Source organism: Triturus cristatus, chromosome 3_1, assembly GCF_964204655.1.
Source record: "Triturus cristatus chromosome 3_1, aTriCri1.1, whole genome shotgun sequence".
In the NCBI taxonomy this organism is placed as follows: domain Eukaryota; kingdom Metazoa; phylum Chordata; class Amphibia; order Caudata; family Salamandridae; genus Triturus; species Triturus cristatus.
In genome coordinates, this window is record NC_140583.1 from 200,711,562 (window position 1) to 200,731,319 (window position 19,758).

Consider the following 19,758-nt stretch of genomic DNA (forward strand, 5'->3'; position numbering starts at 1 on the left):
TGATTGAATTGTCAGATAATGCCAGCACCGCCCGAATAGTCCCTGTCGACAGTTTATCGAAATCATCTAATGGTGAGCTTCAAATCACCCCAACCTACCTTTAAAACATTGTAACTACCTCAGAACTCAGCTCAACAGAGAAGCACGTGCTTGATAGTAACACATGCGAGGGATCTCTAAGCCCTCCAAGTCTCAAGTCTCCCGTCAGAGGCGGTGTTCTGCAGCTCCCAGCCTGACTAACAACAGAGGACCGCCTCTTCCCTTACAGGACGGTCCCTTCACAAACGGCCCTGGGAAGAGCCTGCTGCAGCAGTGACCACCGCGGCTGTCACCGAGAAGAAACGCAGATTTCCCCATCTCCCTTACACTGTGACCAGGTATTCAAACACACGCACAGCCCCACCCCACCCCATGCACACCCCACGCTTTCAAGCCTGCCATTCGCGTATTGGGACCACACAGTAGCATGGTCGGAGGTCCCATGCTGCATTAACCCCCAAGAGCAGGTTTAAAACGAGTATTTCTTGGCAAAGTCGAAACGCTACCTTCTGCCACATTCAAATCAACATAATTGTCTACTTCTACTTATATAAAGCGCCCACCAGCAGCCAGACATATCTTGGCGCTTCGAGTACATGACGTAGTTGAACTTAGGTGGAGTAGACGGTTATGACAGCTTATTTACCATCTACAATGTTATATATTAAAAAACACAAGTCCATCACTTGCGCTTTTGCTATACGATGAATATATTTAAAATACATGACCAAGTACATTTTTTTTTCAGTGCGTGGCTGTGTGCTCTGTCCGTGTGCAATGGGTGTTATGCTTTCCAGCAGGGCACACAGTGCGCTCGAGTGTAACATAGGGTTTATTTCGGCATTCCTCTTTTCACACTACTCAGCAAGCGCTGCGCTCTTTCCATCACGATCTATACAAGTAAAGATGGCAGCTATAGCGCCTTGACACACAACTGGATGGAATGTGTGCTCTATAAAAACAACTATTAAATGAGTAATTATAGAAAACGCATTGCTCGGTTTCGCGAAGGCTCGACTATGTTCTCACAGTTTTCTGGTCGCTTCACAGGACAGGGTTAAACATCATCGGAATCCCCTCTCGCAGAGTAAATGCCGCACTTTGCTATAATTGCTGCCTTTCTGGAAGCCATTACTGCCGCTCATTAGATCTTGTTTCGCTCAAACCAAGCTCCATATACAAAGCCTCCGCATGTTTTCATTTAGCGCCCAGCAAACGCCGCAATACCGCTGGGCGGTAAGTTACAGCGTGTAAAGCTTCCAAGTAACATGTCAGTGCCACGCCACAGCCCCTGCGCCCCAGCGTGCACACACAGCCTGCCCTCGGATGAAATGCGTTCCTACTGACTTTAGACGCCTGCGTTCGAAGGCTGCATGAATTGACGGGCCGGGTGTTGTGTGGGGATCTAGGAAAGAGGAATCTTAAAAGAATAACTCGGTTGCAAATGTCAGGGATCCCGTGTCGGCGCCCTCTGGAGCGCAGCCACCCCAGTAATGCAGCCCAGCTGTCCAGCGCACAGACGCATCTGCCTTTCCAGCAGCACACGACCCAGGACACAGCATCTGCTTTTCCACATCGCCTTGGTACCCACCCCTGCAAGTAGCCGAGGTTCATGTTACCACGCTGAACAATTCTTGATTTACCGACCTCGAGAGGATAAAAGGCTGAGTCAGCTTTCTCAGATTCAGACACCCGACATGTAAATCACAACATGAGTCAGAGGCGAGCGCTTAACGCGCTGCCCCCTCGACGGGGGATAGGGCCCCGGCCTCTGCCCTCTTGTGTCAGCTCTGCTTCTAACAGATAATGAAAGAACCATCACCTCAACAGGCCTCAGAACTCTAATAAAACATAAATCCAACCAAAACAAGGCCACAAACGCTCTCTGCCCCTACTCCTAAGAGTGTCTGAAAGCGTGCTCTCGCTCAAGTACCCCAATGTATAAACACCACTCCCAAGGGCCCTATAACATGGCACGTGGGAGGGGGGAATCACGACCACCCCCCCTCCCACCCCCCCAGCCCTAGCTTGACACAGCCAGGCTACTGTAAGCCCCCCACGGAGGGCAGCCTCATTCTCTGTGCATGTGATAAAGATGGCCCAGACGTGGACCAGAGAGGGGTACATTGTGTGGCCCCTAAAACCTGCTGGGTAGAATTCCTTGAGCAGAGATACAGCAAGGGGTGTAATGACCGCATACACGAGGAGGATTTCCTGAAGAGCATCCAAGTTAAAATGACCAGGGGGGTCAATACTGCTCTAAGGCCTAGGAGCTGCAGGCCCGGATCAGCGACCCTCGGGGACTGTTAAGGTGAATAGTGACTGTGGGCGTCACTTTCCTGTCAAGTCTTTCAAATAGTAGTAACCACTGGTGTCTTATCTCAAGCTTGGAAGGGAACGATGAAAAAAACATATTTAAAAAGGGAGACCCACAAGGCCCTGTGAGTTCCAGACTTGCCAGGCTTCAGATGTGAGTTTAAAAGTGTGTCCCAAACTTTGACTCAGCCACCTAGGGAAGCACTTAGGCATTGTGGATTTAATACTGGTGGAGCAAGGAGGTTTCAAGAAAGGTCAGTCCATGAATGACCATTGTTTTAGTGTATGGTCAGCAGCCAAGAAATCGATAGAGACAGCGGGAAACCTATATTGTTGCTTTGTCGATTTTCAGGCAGCTTTCGAATTGTAAATCGAGACATATTGTGGGAACAATTTCCAAATATTAAAAGTAGTGAAGGAATAATTAATATCCTGAAGGAATTGCATAGGAGCAACTAGGCAAGGGTGAACTAAATCAAGAATATCTGTTGTCCAAAAAATACTGATTAAAAAGAGCCAACGATTGGTCTTTGTATTGGCCCCACCTGGTTTGCCCTTTATTTATTGGAGATACCCGCATTTCCTCTGAAGTGTAAGCATTTTCTCCAAAAATGGGAGGACGACATATAGAGCTATATATTGTTGTATGCTGACAATATGGTCATTACGGATGTACACAGATAGTAATGCAAAGGTAATTGGATTCATTTGCTATATTCTGCAATAACAAAAAATATTGTTAATTAACAGGGATGAAACGTCTGCTCTTCGGATGTCAAAAGAAAAAAACACCAAGGGTTCATTAATAGGGTAAAGGTGGAGAAGTTACCTGCTATCGATACCTTAGATTGAATTGTGGGTCAAATTTAGACTGGAAACCTAATCTGAATTCTGTTAAAGCACAAGCACGTTCCTATGTCCTGGGATTCCGCCAGTTCAATAGGATTTATGGAGGTTACGACACGATCCCGGTTTTACAAGATTTTAAATCTATGATGCAAACAAAATGTCTTTATGGTGCAGAAACTTTTTACATGAGTGGGTATCAAGAATGGAATAGGTTGAAAGGCCAGTGTCTGAAAAGACTTTTAAGAATACCTCAATCGCCTGAGCTCAAAGTGATAAGGACAGAACTCAAACTTGTCTCCTTGTGTTATATCTCTACGAAATGTAATATTTTTTGTAAAATTGAGTTTTTAAATAGTGAATTGCTGTGGACTGCGAGTGTAAGAGAATGTTCACGGAAATCATTCACTTTGCTCTCTTTATATACATTCTCCCACTATAGTATTACCCATAAAAATCTCCAGGTCTGATTTGAGTATAAAAATGGAGGTTCTGTCTAAAGAACATGATCTGAGGTACTTATGCTTGAAAATGTCAGTCTCACACATAATTGATTCATGGTGTCCTGAGGATGCGCACCCCTATGATCCGGGACTGCCTGATCCAGGTCTGAGACACAGTATTTTGAAATATAGATTGGCTATTAACCCAATTTTGTATGGTACGAAGTTATCCAAAATGAATTTTAAAGTTAGTGGATACTGCAATTGCAGTATGAATATGAAACGTGCATCTATGCACATTTTATTGGACTGTTGGTTTTACATTGGGGGGGAAGGTGAACATTTTAAAGACAATTTCGATGTAATGTGATACCAAAACATGTAAGGTAGCCTTAAGGTTTTGATGTGCTGTGTGTTCATTGGAGGTATTAGTTGCAGTCAGAAATTTTTACAATCATTTGAAAGGAAAATAAAAGGAATTCATTTATCTGGTGATTTTCTGCTCGCATTTGAATGTATTTCTAGTAATGTAGGTATTAGAGCATCCTAAATATTAGGATGAGTTTCTAATAGTATTTAATATGCCTCTGTTTTAAGAATGGAATCGCTTAACGGACTATGGTCCCAATAACCTTACTCTTTGACTGACTCTGTGCATGTTACAGAGACATGCAGAGTATAATAAAAAGTAAGCACCTTTTAATCTCCAAAGGGTACGTATTTACAGTAGAAAGTCAGTTTAAAACCCCACGAAAATACAAGCATTTGGAATGTAATAGGTCTTGCATTAGTTAAAGGGAGAGCTATTGGCTTTGCAAATGGAAAAAAAATGCAGCTTCTACCTGCCTTTGTTTTTGTATTTATTGACTTTTGTAGAAATGGCATCACATTGCACTTCAGCTTTAGATGTTCAAAGCTAAAGTACGGTCTGTTGTCATTGCTACAAAAGTCAATAAATAGAAAAAAAAGTTGTGGGGCTGCTGTATTTAAAAAAAAAATTATTCACTATTGTAGCAATCGTGGCACCGCGCGATTTAGCCTAATATATTTAAAAGTAACACGCGTCATGGCGCGATTGCTATAAAAGTAAATTAATGGAAAAGGAATGCGGCATTCGCCTGCGTTTGTTTTTCCATTTGTTGACTTTGTAGCAATGGCAGCACACCACGCTTTAGATGTTTAAAGCTAAAGCGCGGTGTGCTGACATTGCTAGAAAAGTCAACCAAAACAAAAAAAAAGCTGTGCAGCCGCAGTCTTTTATTTCATTTATTTACTTTTGTAGCAATCGCGACACGCTGAACTTTAGCTAAATATGTTTAAAAGCAAAGCGAGGCCTGCCACGATTGTTACAAAAGTAAATACATGGAGAAGAAATACAGCGTTTGCCAGTCTATGTTTTTTTATTTATTGACTTTTGTAGCAATGACGGTATGCCGCACTTTAGCTTTAGATGTTTAACGCTAAAGGGCAGCGCGGCACCATTACCACAAAAGTCAATAAATATTTTTTTAAGTTTTGCATGCGCCATATTTTTTAAATGTATTAACTTTTGTAGCAATTGTGACATGCCGTGTTTTAGCTTAAGATGTTTAAAACTAAAGTGTGGCATGCAGAGATGCTACAAAAGTAAGCAGGCACTGCAAAGAAAACCAGGAAGGACAGCAGTAATAATGGGAGGGAGGAGGTGCATCTACGAGCGAGGAGGCAACAGATGACTAGAGATAGCCAACAAAAAAGAAACAATCAGTGATCTCCTGTGGGAAGGAACCAAGCACCCAAAGGCAGGACAGAGGGACACCATTGACCAACCACAGTAAAGGAATTTTTAAAACGCCGGCCAATCAACCAACCAGAAACACTGGGCAAAGCTTAAAGCCCATATTCTAAATACAACATGTCTTGAAGAGACAGTGCAATTGCTGCTTAGGCGAGACCTAAAAATCTACGATGAACATTAACAAGCAGGTGAAAAGCAGACAAAGTGCAGAATCACAGTGTTACCATTGTATAATAAAAATACACATTTGTAAAGTGCAAACAATCACCCGTAAGGATCTCTAGGCACTGGGGGCCGTCGGGAAGATTACAAGCTATTGCCCAGAGTCACATGGTGCTGGGCTTACCTGCCACCGGCGCCGGGGATCGATCCTTGATCCCCAGATTCAGGATTCAGTCGCCCTGGCCGCCGCACCACACCTTTTCCTCATGTATGGCAAACTACTGGTTTCCAAGATGAATTAGAAAGAATGACTAGGTGCAGCCTTCCCTCGTGCGCATGTGCACAAAAAGACAAGAAATTGGAGTTAACACTTTTTTTCTTTATTTTAACCCTTTGGAGGGTAAAAGAGGAACCATTGCCATACCAGGGAAGGCAGCATGTTCATTTTGTTTTGTTCGTAAAATATCTGTTGTAAGAACATTCCAAAAATAGTTTGGCCGGGCTTTCCAGCGAGCATAAAGTGAGGGTTTGGAATACAGGGGTCCTGGTCCCAGAGGCGCAACTAGAGTCAAATTTCGGGGGGGGGGGTGGGGGGGGCTAAGTAAAACGTTTTGGGGGGGCTGATTCTTCAAGCAAAATGCAGAGTGGAGCTGCAGGGGCTCTAAGCAGGGGTGAAAACCATCAAAGCCTCATTAACAAGCAAAAGGTCTTTTAAAGACCTGTGAAGTGCTCGGGTGCGGCTGTGTGTGTGCCCAGGAAACGGTCTCATCCCGGGCTGCCACACACGACGTGAAGTGGGGGGGGGGGCTGAAGCCCTTTGAGTCCAATGGGCGTTGCGCGCCTGCCTGGTACGACTTATCTGTAGACAATTACTTGAAAACAGATACGAGATGGGCCTGCACTGCACTTCAGCACTGAGGGTGGGACAGGAAGAGACAGGTACAGGACGGGCCCTGCACTGCTCTTCAGCACTGAGGGTGGGACAGGAAGAGACAGGTACAGGACGGGCCCTGCACTGCACTTCAGCACTGAGGGTGGGACAGGAAGAGACAGGTACAGGACGGGCCCTGCACTGCACTTCAGCACTGAGGGTGGGACAGGAAGAGACTGATACAGGACGGGCCCTGCACTGCACTTCAGCACTGAGGATGGGACAGGAAGAGATTGATACAGGACGGGCCCTGCACTGCACTTCAGCACTGAGGGTGGGACAGGAAGAGACAGATACAGGACGGGCCCTGCACTGCACTTCAGCACTGAGGGTGGGACAGGAAGAGACAGGTACAGGACGGGCCCTGCACTGCACTTCAGCACTGAGGGTGGGACAAGAAGAGACTGATACAGGACGGGCCCTGCACTGCACTTCAGCACTGAGGGTGGGACAAGAAGAGACAGATACAGGACGTGCCCTGCACTGCACTTCAGCACTGAGGGTGGGACAGGAAGAGACAGGTACAGGACGGGCCCTGCACTGCACTTCAGCACTGAGGGTGGGACAGGAAGAGACAGATACAGGACGGGCCCTGCACTGCACTTAGCACTGAGGATGGGACAGGAAGAGACAGGTACAGGACGGGCCCTGCACTGCACTTCAGCACTCAGGGTGGGACAGGAAGAGACAGGTACAGGACGGGCCCTGCACTGCACTTCAGTTCTTAGGGTGGGTTAGGGTGAGACAGTCCCAGAAGGAGCCTGTACTGCACCCCAGCACCTGGAATGGTTTAGGGTGATACAGCTGTAGGCAGGGTCATGCAACTCACTGCAGCACTGTGGATCGGTTAGGGTAGCAGGTCTGAAAAATGGGCCTTGAACTGCAGCTCAGCACTGTAGGTAGGTATTGGTGAGACAGCTAAAGAAGGGGCCTTGCAGTGCACACCCACACAGTGGATGGCCTAGGGTGACAGAGCTACGGCACTGCAGTTTAGCTTTGTAAGTAAGTTATAGTAAGAGAGCTGCAGTGATAAGCACTGCACTAGAGTCCAGCAACGTGGCCATTGCTTCTGTTGACAGAGCGACAGCGCAGCCTGCATTGTCGCACTGCTTTGGTTGAATGATGATGACAAAACCTGCAGGATGTGCATTTCACTGCAGTTCAGCAATGTGGCATGAGGTAAGATAGGGTTACACAGCATAAGCTATGATCGGCACTGCATTTCAGTTCTGATGAGAGAGCTTCAGGATGGGCCCAGCACTGTAGTCAGGGGGAGTGTGCTGCAGTCATGGGCTGTAGGTGTGTTAGGGTATCTGAGTTGCAATATGAGCCCTGGGCTGCAGTCATGGCCTGTAGGTGTGTTAGGGTGACAGAGCGATGGACCCTGCGCTGTAGTCAAGGGGAGTGGGTGGGTGTGTTAGGGTGACAGAGCGATGGACCCTGTGCTGTAGTCAAAGGATGTGGGTGGGTCTGAGTGACAGAGCTGAAGGATGGGCCCTGCACTGCAGTCAAGTGATGTGGGTGGGTTAGGTTGACAGAGCTGCACAATGGGCCCTGCACTGCAGTCAAGCGATGTGGGTGGGTTAGGGTGACAGAGCTGCAGGATGGGCCCTGGACTGCAATGAAGGACTGCGGGTGGGTTGGGGTGACAGAGGGGTGGACCCTGTGCAGCAGTCAAGGACTGTGGTCGAGTTAGTGTGACAGAGCTACTGTATGGGCCCTGCACTGTAGTCAAGGGGGTGGGTGGGTTTGGGTGACAGAACTGCAGGATGGGCTCTGTGTTGCAGTCAAGGACTGCGGGTGGGTTGGGGTGACAGAGCTGCAGGATGGGCCCTGGACTGCAGTGGAGGACTGCGGGTGGGTTGGGGTGACAGAGGGGTGGACCCTGTGCAGCAGTCAAGGACTGTGGTCGAGTTAGTGTGACAGAGCTACTGTATGGGCCCTGCACTGTAGTCAAGGGGGTGGGTGGGTTTGGGTGACAGAACTGCAGGATGGGCTCTGTGTTGCAGTCAAGGACTGCGGGTGAGTTGGGGTGACAGAGCTGCAGGATGGGCCCTGGACTGCAGTGAAGGACTGCGGGTGGGTTGGGGTGACAGAGGGGTGGACCCTGTGCAGCAGTCAAGGACTGTGGTCGAGTTAGTGTGACAGAGCTACTGTATGGGCCCTGCACTGTAGTCAAGGGGGTGGGTGGGTTTGGGTGACAGAACTGCAGGATGGGCTCTGTGTTGCAGTCAAGGACTGCGGGTGGGTTGGGGTGACAGAGCTGCAGGATGGGCTCTGTGCTGCAGTCAAGGGTGGTGGTGAATATATGAGGGTGCCAAAGCTGAAGGGCTGGCCTTGCACTGCAGGCCAGTGCTGGAGAGATGGTAGAGTAACACAGCTGCAGGAGAGAGGGTGCACTTCGGTAAAGGTGACACACTGCCAGAGTCCTGCTCTACAGTTCTGCACTAGGAGGTGGATTATACTGACAGAAGTGCAGGATGGGGCCTGCACTTCAATCCAGCACGGTGCGTGTGTTGGTGAAACACAGCCACATTATCGGCCCTGCACAGCTATAAAGCACTATGGGGTGAACTGGGGTGACAACGTAGAAGACTGGGGGATGCACGATGCACGGCAGTCCAGTACTGTTGATGAGCTCCAGGGTGGGCTCTGTCCTGCAGCCCAGTACGCTGGGTTGGGTTAGGGTGTCAAATTGCAGGGTACCATGCACTGCAGTGAAGCACTGTGGGATGCGTCAGTTGAGTGAGCTCCAGGGTGGACCCTATACTGCAGACACCACTGTAGGTCGAAAGGCTTTCATTGGAATATGTGCACTGCAGTGAAGCACTGAGATTGGTTACCTTACACATCTTCACCAAAGCTGTCTGGCCTTGTGCTCGAAACACCCAATAAGGCATCCCAAACTAGGAAGTTATCTTAACAGGAATCTTCTGTTAGGTTTTGCCAGGATCCATGGCATTTTTTATTTTCTTCTATTTGTGTGTGTGTGTATATATATATTTATATATATTTGAAACCACTGCACTCCCCAATGCATAGAACGCCTTGGCAGCACGGCTCCCCAAAAAGTTTCAGACATTAAATCCATACATGGTCCTGGAAAGACCCCGAAAGTGCTCAGGCATGAGATGCACACATACTCGTGGGCAGGATCTCCCAAAGTGCCTATTCAGTGCTCTGGGGGGGGGGGGCAAAGGCCTCGGGCATTAGATGCACCAGTGACGGCGTCAGGCCCCCTACACAGTTCAGGCCCCAAGTGCATCCACAGGTACAAAAAGTGCTCAGACATCCGTCTCCAGAGGGTCAATGTTCAGGCAGTTCCTCTTGAGGGTCCCACTGCCATTGCCCGTGTTCTCCTTCTCGCTCAGGGGCTCTTTGATCCCCTCCTCCATCTCCAGGTACTCGGACCTCTCCTCCTCCAGGGAGGAGGCCGTCGAGCTCCGCAGCCGCCGCAGCAGCTGTCCGGGCAGGATGGTGCAGCTGCTGGCGCCCTGCGGGCTCTGCTCCTCGTTCTCTGTCTCCCGGTGGTAGAAGTAGTTGAAGTTGGAGACAATCACAGGCACGGGCAAGGCGATGGTCAGCACCCCCGCGATGGCGCAGAGGGAGCCCACAATCTTGCCCCCCACCGTGATGGGCTTCATGTCCCCGTAGCCCACCGTGGTCATGGTCACCACGGCCCACCAGAAGGCGTCTGGGATGCTCTGGAAGTGCGTGGCCGGCTCGTCGGCCTCGGCGAAGTAGACGGCGCTGGAGAAGAGGATGACCCCGATGAAGAGGAAGAAGATGAGCAGGCCCAGCTCGCGCATGCTGGCCCGCAGCGTGTGGCCCAGGATCTGCAGCCCCTTGGAGTGGCGCGAGAGCTTGAAGATGCGGAAGACGCGCACCAGGCGGATGATGCGCAGGATGGCGAAGGACATGGCCTGCTGCCCGTTGCCGCCCTGCTGCTGCTGCTGCGCCAGGTCCGTGCCCAGCGTGATGAAGTAGGGCAGGATGGAGACGATGTCGATGGTGTTCATGATGTTCTTGAAGAAGTCCGTCTTGCTGGGGCAGGACCAGAAGCGCACGGCGAACTCGAAGGAGAACCAGATGATGCACACCGTCTCCACGATGAAGAAGGGGTCGTTGAGGGTGCTGTGCGCGCCCGGCGCGCGCAAGGTCTGGTTCAGGGAGTCCGGGGGCAGCACTAAGTCCTTGTCGTCCCGAAACTCGGGCAAAGTTTCCAAGCAGAAGATGACGATGGATATGAGGATGACAAGCACCGAGACGATGGCGATGCCCCGCGCCGGGCTGGAACTCTCGGGGTACTCGAAGAGCAGCCAGAACTGGCGCTTGTACTCGTTCTCTGGCAGCGCCTTCTCCTCCTCCTTGACGAAGCCCTCGTCCTCGCGGTACTTGAGCATGGCCTCCTCGCCCAGCTCGTAGAACTTGACCTCCTCGGAGAAGACATCGAAGGGGACGCTGACGGGCCGCTTCAGCCGGCCCCCGGACTGGTAATAGTACAGGATGGCGTCAAAGCTGGGCCGGTTGCGGTCGAAAAAGTACTCATTGCGCAGGGGGTCAAAGTAGCGCATCCTTTTCTCGGGGTCGCCCAGCAGGGTTTCGGGGAACTGGGCTAGGGTCCGGAGTTGGGTCTCGAACCTGAGACCCGACACGTTGATGACGACCCGCTCGCAGCACTCCAGGGGGCTGTAGAGGGGGTCCTGGGAGGGCGGCGGAGTGGCGGGCGCAGGGGGCCCGTCCGTGGAGAGGCGCAGCAGGAGGGAGGCCACCTCCTCATCTGCCTCCTCCTCTTGCTCCTGGCCCATGCCACTGAAGGCGAGCAGCCGGCCACCCTCCCAGCCCTCGCCGCCCTCCTGCTGCTGCAGCATGCGCTCCTCTGAGCCGCTGGGGGCCAGCTCCGAGGGGAAGGTGCCGGTGCATTCGTTGCCCTGGTGATGCGCCTGCTGCTTGCTCCGCTCCCGGCAGCTCAGCAGCCAGCGGGGCTGCAGCCTCCTCTTCCTCTTGCCTTTGCTCCTCGGGGGCTCCTGTTGCTGTGAGGAGGTGGGGGCGGCCGCAGCTCCGGGGTGGCCCTGGCACGAGGAGGAGGAGGTGCCGCCACAGCCGCCCCCCTCTGCCGAGTTGGCACGGTTGTGAGCCAGGCGCTCCCTCTCACGTTCCCTCTCACGCTCCCGGGCGGCGGCACGCGCCTGGGCGTAGCCATAGGGCAGGTGACTGTTGCAGCCAGAGCTGTCCGCACTCACCATTGCCGCCTCCATGTTTTATTGCACTTTAATGTTTCTTTGGGGGTGTCTGGAAAAGTTTAGCCCTTTCTCTGCGTCCCGTTATTTCACCACGATCCATAGACCAGAGCGGCAGGTACACCAAATAAAGTACCAGCCAAGCATGGCGAACCCTTGTGTTTGTCAGTGCCAAAGGCGCACGTGAACTCATTGCCGGTGTGCCCTGTGCGTCATGCGGTGGCGCGCAAATTCCACAGCCAACGTTGTACTCAAGTAACTGATGCATGGGAGCCGGGCTTCGGCACAATAGTCTCTCAAATCCTGCATGGCTGGTGTGAAAACCCCGGCTGTTTGGCGCTCTCCTGCACCTCTGTCTAGGAAAGGTCACGAGCAGGGAACTTCCAACTGCTGCTGCTAACTGATTTTAAGCAGAAAGCCTGTCCATAAACGATCCCTTTGAGCCAAATAAGTGCCGCCGTCGAGCTTTCTCGTGCCAGCCACTGCACCCGTGAGCTGGCCTTCATCCGGGTACATAGTATTCATTTTCCGTTTCACAACCCGATGTCTGTGTGAAGTATGTGAAACACAACATACTTTCTTACAACATCTTAAATTAATTTCTCTGACTGGCAATGAAAGGCTGTACAGTTTCCCTCTGGAAAGAAAAGCTGAAGAACTTGGTGAAAACCCCAGGTTGCTTTCGGTGTCTGTAGAAGGTAAACTAAACTGTCTGGCTGCAGTCGGGGATGAGGACTGACCTCACCTGCGCAGCCTCCCGATCACAGGTGGCGTGAGACTGTCAAGAAGGGATTGCATCGTCGACATCTCCTGAAATCCCCCAAAAGGCAAACATTCCGCCAAAAAGTGACAGAGCAGAGTCCCTTAAACGCCAGGGAAACTTCCCGAGCCGCGTCGTTTGACAGCATCCTCTCGGCTGACCGCTTGGGACCGGGAGACACAGACAGGCTGCGGACTGGTGGTGCGCAAAATCCTAGGCCAGAGCAGGCGGCTCCAGGCCATGGCTTCATGGGGAGGGTCCAGACTTGACTGTTCGCCCAGAGCCGCCTCTTCCAGGTCAGTAGCGGTTCCCACTCGGAGGCGCCCGGGGGCTGGGACTGGCAGCGGCAGGCAGCGGTTCCAGCTGCTGGCTCTCCATGGAGGGCGCCCGGTGCAGATCAGGAGCTAAGCCTGAGGGAAAAACCACAAACAGAGAGGAAAGACTCATTAATGTGTCCTCGGAGACCCCCATCAGCGACAAGTAACAAAATTGCGACGCATTCTTCATTCACAAGCAACAAGCCGCCCCCAGCCGCCTCTGCTTGACGTGTTAACTTTGAAAATCAATGTTTTAGAAAGTTTATAGCAAAGCGTATTGCTGTATTTAAGCGCAACAGAGGGACGGGCACATGTAAGACCACACACGCATCTATTTTGCAGATCAGAGGGCACACACTGTACTTCACCAGTTACACACTGTTTCTATTCGATCTACTGGCCGCAAAAGGCGGATTACACCCTGGACTATACTCGTCCAGTAAAAAAACACAAGGGAGCTCGTGTCCTAATGGTCACAACACCAGCCACCCACGACGAGTGCAAATGAAAGAACCGAAAGCTTTTTTAAAGCGGTTCCTTTTACGTTCAAACATCACCCGATAGCATTGGGTCCATCACAACTTATTTGCAAAGAGCCAACCGGAATTTCGATAGGGGTGGTGGCATTGGAAACAGGTGGGTGTGCACAAGTGGGCGTGTCCCCATTAATACCGGGACAGGTGACACTCCACGTCACTCAAGGATGCTGCTATACTACCGTGACAATCTTTGAACTCCCCACCCCCAAGCAGACACATATCATGAATTCCGTGCAGCCACAAGTGTGACAGTCCTATGACATGGGCAGTGAGTGCGGGAGGGCGGGACTCCGGAGATGGGTTTTAGGGGCTGGAATCTATTTTCTATATCAACACCACGTTTAGTAATTACCTTTCAAGTGCTTTGCCAGTACACTGCGTGCCAATCGGCCCTTTACTTTGTGCCACCCCTTTCAACCTAATTTTCCCTCCGTGCGCACAGCCTGACGCGGACATCCATTTCCTGTCCACATAAATCGCATTATTGCCGAAGAATTAGCAACGCGGCTTAAATGTAATGGTCAAACAGCTGTCACGCTATACGCACCCTGCCCCAAAACTGCAGACTTACCGCTCCCGGGTGGGCGCCTGTGGGGGACGATGCGCAGGGGCTGTTGACATATTTTTCAAGGTTGAGGCCAGCCCGGGCCTCCCATATACCGAAATCCCAGCGCTCTGCGCGATCGGACTGAAAAACACAGATTTATGACTTGTTGGTGAGTCCGATGTAAACTGGAAGCAATAATCTTATGAAAACAGCGACGGTTTCTGCCCTTCCATTCGACCCTGTTCGCACTGGAAGCCCGCTGTTCCGGTGCCCTCCGCTGACTGCCTCAGAATACCGACAAAAACATGCCCGGCTGCTGGCACATCTCTCCCACCCAGGATTTTGGGGGCCGGCTGCACATCCTCCTCCAGCCACCGAAGCGCTTGGCTTGTTGCCTTCAGCGCACACTAGTTATATATATTTACGCCTCTGCGACGCACAGGTTGGTTCAATTCCCAGGCCGGAGCCAGCAGTTCAGGAAACTCTGCTCAGCCGGTGCAGGCTGTTATGGGAACAAGTGCTTGCGAGTCGTCTCCAATTCCCAATTGTGCGTGTGTGCCACTGAAGGACGCTCGCCCGGGATCAGCCGGATTTTATCCCAGGGCTCGCCGGCACCAAGGCGGCCTCTGGTGGTGGCCGAAGGGAACTGCCGCCTCCACTGGCACGGGATGCCCTTCGCTTCCCATGTTATTAAAATATTAATTATTGAATGTTGCGAACGTGAATTATGGATATGAACAACCAATACACAGGCTTCGCTTACGGTAACGTTAGAAGGAGGTATGTGCTTTTAAAGGGGGGGGGGGGAGTGTGTGGGAACGCGCGGTGCTGCTAATGCACTGGCGAGCTCTGACTTCGGAGGAAGTTTGCGGTTTTGCAGTGAAATGTTTAGAACTGTGGTAAGTTCCTGAAACTCCAGACAAATCATTCATTCCTCTGTCCATCCGCAGCGAAACTTTATGTGCAGTAGAACGTGGATACATCTGCTTTATTTCATGTTTGGTAAAGTCACAAAGAGATTTATTGTCTGCCTTATCCGGGGAGCCCAGAACAGTAAAGTTCAAGAAGAGAAGGGAAAGGGAGAGGGAGAGGTGAGAGAAGATATGCCAACACACCAAGGAACAAAGAAGAGGAACCAAGAAAAATACACAAAAGAAAAGGAAAAAGCTGAAAGAAACAAGCATTTGCAATGCAATCGGCCTCCCCTTTGGGTCCTTATATGTATTTAGGTATGTAGCATATTAGCCTGGGTGCTGAAACATCTACTGTACTTTAGCATGGCGAGAAAGTAAGCATCAAACTGCGTGACACGCCAGGTATCGGAACACAGGGAGAGAAATAGTTCCTTCTAGCGGGAAATGGTATAGTCCAAAGCTCTGTTTTAATATAAAGTCAGGCCTTTCGGTGGTCATATCACTGAAAATGCAATATTTGAAAAAATATTATTGTCTACAGGTGCTCGTGGAAGACAATTTCTATTGACTGGTATCTAGAGAATGCTAACGTGATTTTGGTATTTCACTGACCTTTGCTGGTCGATTTGTATTAAGAAAAAGTTAAATAGAGGCAGTTGCCAGACATAATAAACAATAGCAGTGCCTAGAGGACTATAAATGAGTAATTACCACTGAGAACAGAGACACAGCTGCAGCACTGCCTAGAGAACTCAGAATGTGGGAATATCCAACGGGACCAGAGTATCAGCCAGCAGCATTGTCTGGAAGACTTAGAAGGAGGAATTACCGACGGGTCCAGAGTACCAGTTAGCAGGACTGTCTGGAAGACTTAGAATGAAGAATTACCACTGTGACCAGAAGCACAGCTGCAGCACTGCCTAGAAGACTTATAATGAGGAATTATCGATGGGACCAGATAAGCAGTTAGCAGTACTGCTTAGAGGGCAAAGAACGAGGAATTACCACAGTGCCCAAAGACACAGCTGCAGTACTGCCCAGAGGACAAAGAACGAGGAATTACCACTGTGACCAAAGACACAGCTGCAGTACTGCCTAGAGGGCAAAGAACGAGGAATTACCACAGTGACCAAAGACACAGCTGCAGTACTGCCTAGAGGGCAAAGAACGAGGAATTACCACAGTGACCAAAGACACAGCTGCAGTACTGCCTAGAGGGCAAAGAACGAGGAATTACCACAGTGACCAAAGACACAGCTGCAGTACTGCCTAGAGGACAAAGAACGAGGAATTACCACTGTGACCAAAGACACAGCTGCAGTACTGCCCAGAGGACTTACCGACCCGACCAGAGTAGCAACTAGCAGCACTGCCTACAGCACTTACAATGAGGAATTACCCCTGGGACCAGAGAAGCAGCTAGCAGCACTGTCTAAAGGACTTCGATTTAGGAATTACCACTGGGACTAGAGAATTAGCTGCAGCACTGTCTATAGGACAAAGAATGAGGAATTAGCACTAGGACCGTAGTCGCAGCTGCAGGACTGCCTAGAGGACTAAGAATGGAGAATTACCACTGGGATCAGAGACACAGCTGCCACATTTGTGACAGAACAAGAATTACAGCTCTGTTTACAGAAACGGAGCAACAGAGCTCACAGCGAGTGAAAGATAATTAATGCTAAAAACTAAAGCTTATGTGAAAGGGAGCTAGAGAGTAAAGTCACATTTTTAACATTTTAATTTTGTGACTGCTCATCTTGATCTTCAGTAACCCATACTCTGTAGATTATAAGTGGAAGCTAAGGTGCGAAAGGGAGAACACACGGAGAAACAGGGGGTGTTAGGGGAAAGCAGTAACACTGGTCAGCTGCTCACGTTTGCAACATTTCCAGCACACCAGGCAGGCAATCGGAAAAAATAGTGCCCGAAGCAAACTGAAATGGACAGAAGTGAAATGAGCCCTGTATCAGGGCCAGTCGCTATGGGAGGGGACGACAGACCAAAAGGAGTGACAATTGGGCACAATTTACCATTTAAAATGTAAGGAATTTAGAAAGGCACCCTGAACAACCAATGAATGACAAGCGAAGGGCCGGCTTGAAGTCTATGTACTGAATACACTGTGTCTCGCAGCGCATGCAATCTGCTAGTCTCGACCTAAAAACGCTTCACACATCTGGCCTTTAAAGTTTTAAAGCAAACAGCCAGCTTTTCAATTTGTCTGAGACTGGAAGACAATATAAATACTGTACATGTACAACAACTTATTCCACATAGAATGTAGAATGATCCACAAAGAAGGAGTCTGGGAGCATCTTTTAAAAGGAAGAGAGACAGCTGAAGGAGAGTATCTGAGGTGTTTGTTGGATTAAACCTCATTACTTGAGTCTCTCAACTTGGTACCATGGTGTTCAGAGCTTTAAGTGGAATCCGAAAACTGCGGGGTCTCTCACAGGAGCATGGTTGATGAAATGAATAACATGGCTTAAAAACATATAAACTCCCTGACTGGTATTTTGCTGCTCCTGTCATTACATCCAGCTATATACTACAACACGTAACATTACACCTACAACAAGTCAGGATTATTGGCTTTTGTCAATGGTTAGTTGCTTAAGATAAATAAGCAACAACTATGGCTTTGTTGTGTATATTATTGAAAAGGCTTCAGTTGTGAAATCATGAGACTGTGAACGAACGAAAACAAGTCTCCTGAAGTTACATCAAAGGCTTTGATCAGTGGTGCTGCAATCATAACAGGCCCGATAGGGACCCGTCTCAGCACATGCTTTTAAGAACTGCCCTGCTGAGCACCAGCAGGACCCGGCCCACTTAAAGCACTGATGGTGTTTCCACAACTGAGTTACATCTTTGCAGTTACTGCAGATAAACCTATGGCGAGTCAGACTCACACAGCCTTCTTTCAGATGTAAGTGTGTCATCCTGCTCTAACATTTTTCGCCATGAACTTTTATAATAGGAAAAGTGAAAATATGAGCTCCAAAATGCACAAAAGACTAAGCCCAAATGTGCTATCAGGTATCAACACCTGAGCTGCCATAACCGTAAAGGGAGTGACCTTGATGTCTTGTGGGTTACACCACCATTTTCAGGAAAGGGAACAATTATGAGACTGTAAATAATTAAATTGTGGGAAAGGACTGCACACTCCTGGAGTGGGACAGTTTGAGGTTTGCCAGTCGGGCTAATTAGTCCGTGGTGTAGCTACTCTCAGGGTGAAAACATTTCTGAGTGTTTGGTTACATGGGTGCCGGAAACGTTAATTGCTGTGGTGTTTATGTTTGGGCGATGTGTTTTGATGTTAATGCACACTCTGCGAAGTACTTCAAAAGGTGTCTTTCAGTTGGGCAGTATCAGATGAAACAAGTACTGATGCTTTAAAGCCACCGCTGCTGGTATAGCATCAATGGGACAGACAGCGCCATATATTCTGGGGAATAAGTATCGGGAGATGGCGGCTGCGGAGCACCTACCCGACTTCAATGCAAGGAAAGGGGGCTGGCATTTCTAAGGAGCACAGCAATGTTATTGATAAGGCAAGCACTGCCAGTGGTTGAGCTCACAGTAGGTACATACACTGCAAATTCTCCATTGAAAGCACTGGAGAAAGGGACCGGGAGACAGCAGAAGCCTGCAGGGGCAGAGAGCTTCCTCCCCTGCTGCTGGAACGTCCAGGGAGGGCGGGCGGGCAGAGGGGAGTGAAGCAACAGGGTGTCACGTGGCCCGTGAGGAATGCAAACAATATCGTGGCTCTTCCAGCTTCCTTCTGTAGAGTAGTGTGGAGCTAAAGTTATAAAAAAGGACACCGGTTGCATAGGTAGCTTAGTAAGTCAATGCACTTGCTGCAGTCACCTCCATGGGGCCTACTGTGCCCTTCATCCTGCCAGTGATTGTGATCATTGAATGACAATTGAGCCACGTGCTTGTCGCAAGCTGTAGACCTGTGCTAGGTGACAACTGTTAGAAGGTGGTTCTGATACTATGGGCCGCCCAGATGTTTCGCTTTTTGAGCACCTAATTGTTGAGCTTTTACTGTGGGGGAGCCTCATAAGTTGGGACTCACCCACAGTGAACTCAGGATGTAAGACAATGCATGGGGATTTTACTGGTGTTCCCCTGGCTTGACCAGGCCACTGCGCAGCAGCTGGAGTAAGGGACACCGGGCTGGTTACATGCAGACACATGTGTACATGCGTGTGCACACATGTACGGGCTGCGCAGGGGAGATTCCTAGCGTGCACAGTCCAGGAGCAGCTACAAAGTTAATGGTGTGGCAGGACTTAAGCAGTATTGGGTGGTGACATGGAATAGGCTTTATACACTGGAAAGAAACATGCCAGGGAAAGTCAGTGTGTCTTACTGTTTTTTCACTTCATTATTCCCCTATGGGGATGTGGGGCCCATGGGTAGATTAACTCCATTAGGCCTACAGATTCCAGACACGCACTTAAGTCCAATGTAGCTAATGTGAAAATAAGTATTCTGCAGAGTCCATATATTTGTACTGCTTTTGGGTCATCCAGAACTGTCATATTTCTCTGAGCCAGCCATGACCAGACCCAGGCTGAGGGCTGACCTCAGCTGGATAGATTGATAACCTTTCTTCCACAAGCGAGGGCCTCCTCTCCATGAAAAGATGATGGGTGGGGCTACAGGCTCATCCATCACTAGGTGCCAGGCACCAGGCTGCACCAAGGAGGGAAGGCAGCGTGGGGGGATGGGGCTTCAGAGGCATGTGGCCCGAGACCCTGGACGCTGCCATTTTGAACAAACCCAGAGGCTGGACAAGAAGGAGGGAGTAGGGGCAGGAAAGTGATGTGTCGCTGTGTGCTAGGACCAACAGGGACTTCCTGCCAGCCCCCTACTCAACTTTTAAAAAGTGCTTGCACAGGAAGAGAAGCTC

The 19,758-nt window shown here is 49.9% G+C and overlaps 1 protein-coding gene across 1 annotated transcript; it reads right to left on the reverse strand.

The window, feature by feature from the left end:
- Positions 1–8,941: 8,941 nt before the first annotated feature.
- Positions 8,942–14,426, reverse strand: LOC146859912 (potassium voltage-gated channel subfamily A member 1-like). Its single transcript, XM_085643645.1, has 2 exons — positions 13,942–14,426; positions 8,942–12,924 (listed from the first exon to the last, which is right to left on the reverse strand). Exon 2 carries the CDS (start codon positions 11,770–11,772, stop codon positions 9,799–9,801), a length of 1,974 nt encoding a protein of 657 aa, XP_085499771.1. The 5' UTR covers positions 11,773–12,924; positions 13,942–14,426; the 3' UTR covers positions 8,942–9,798.
- Positions 14,427–19,758: the final 5,332 nt, after the last annotated feature.

Coding starts and splice junctions, on each gene's coding strand:
- LOC146859912 (XM_085643645.1), bottom strand. CDS start 11,772: ATGGAGGCGGCAATGGTGAGTGCGGACAGCTCTGGCTGCAACAGTCAC.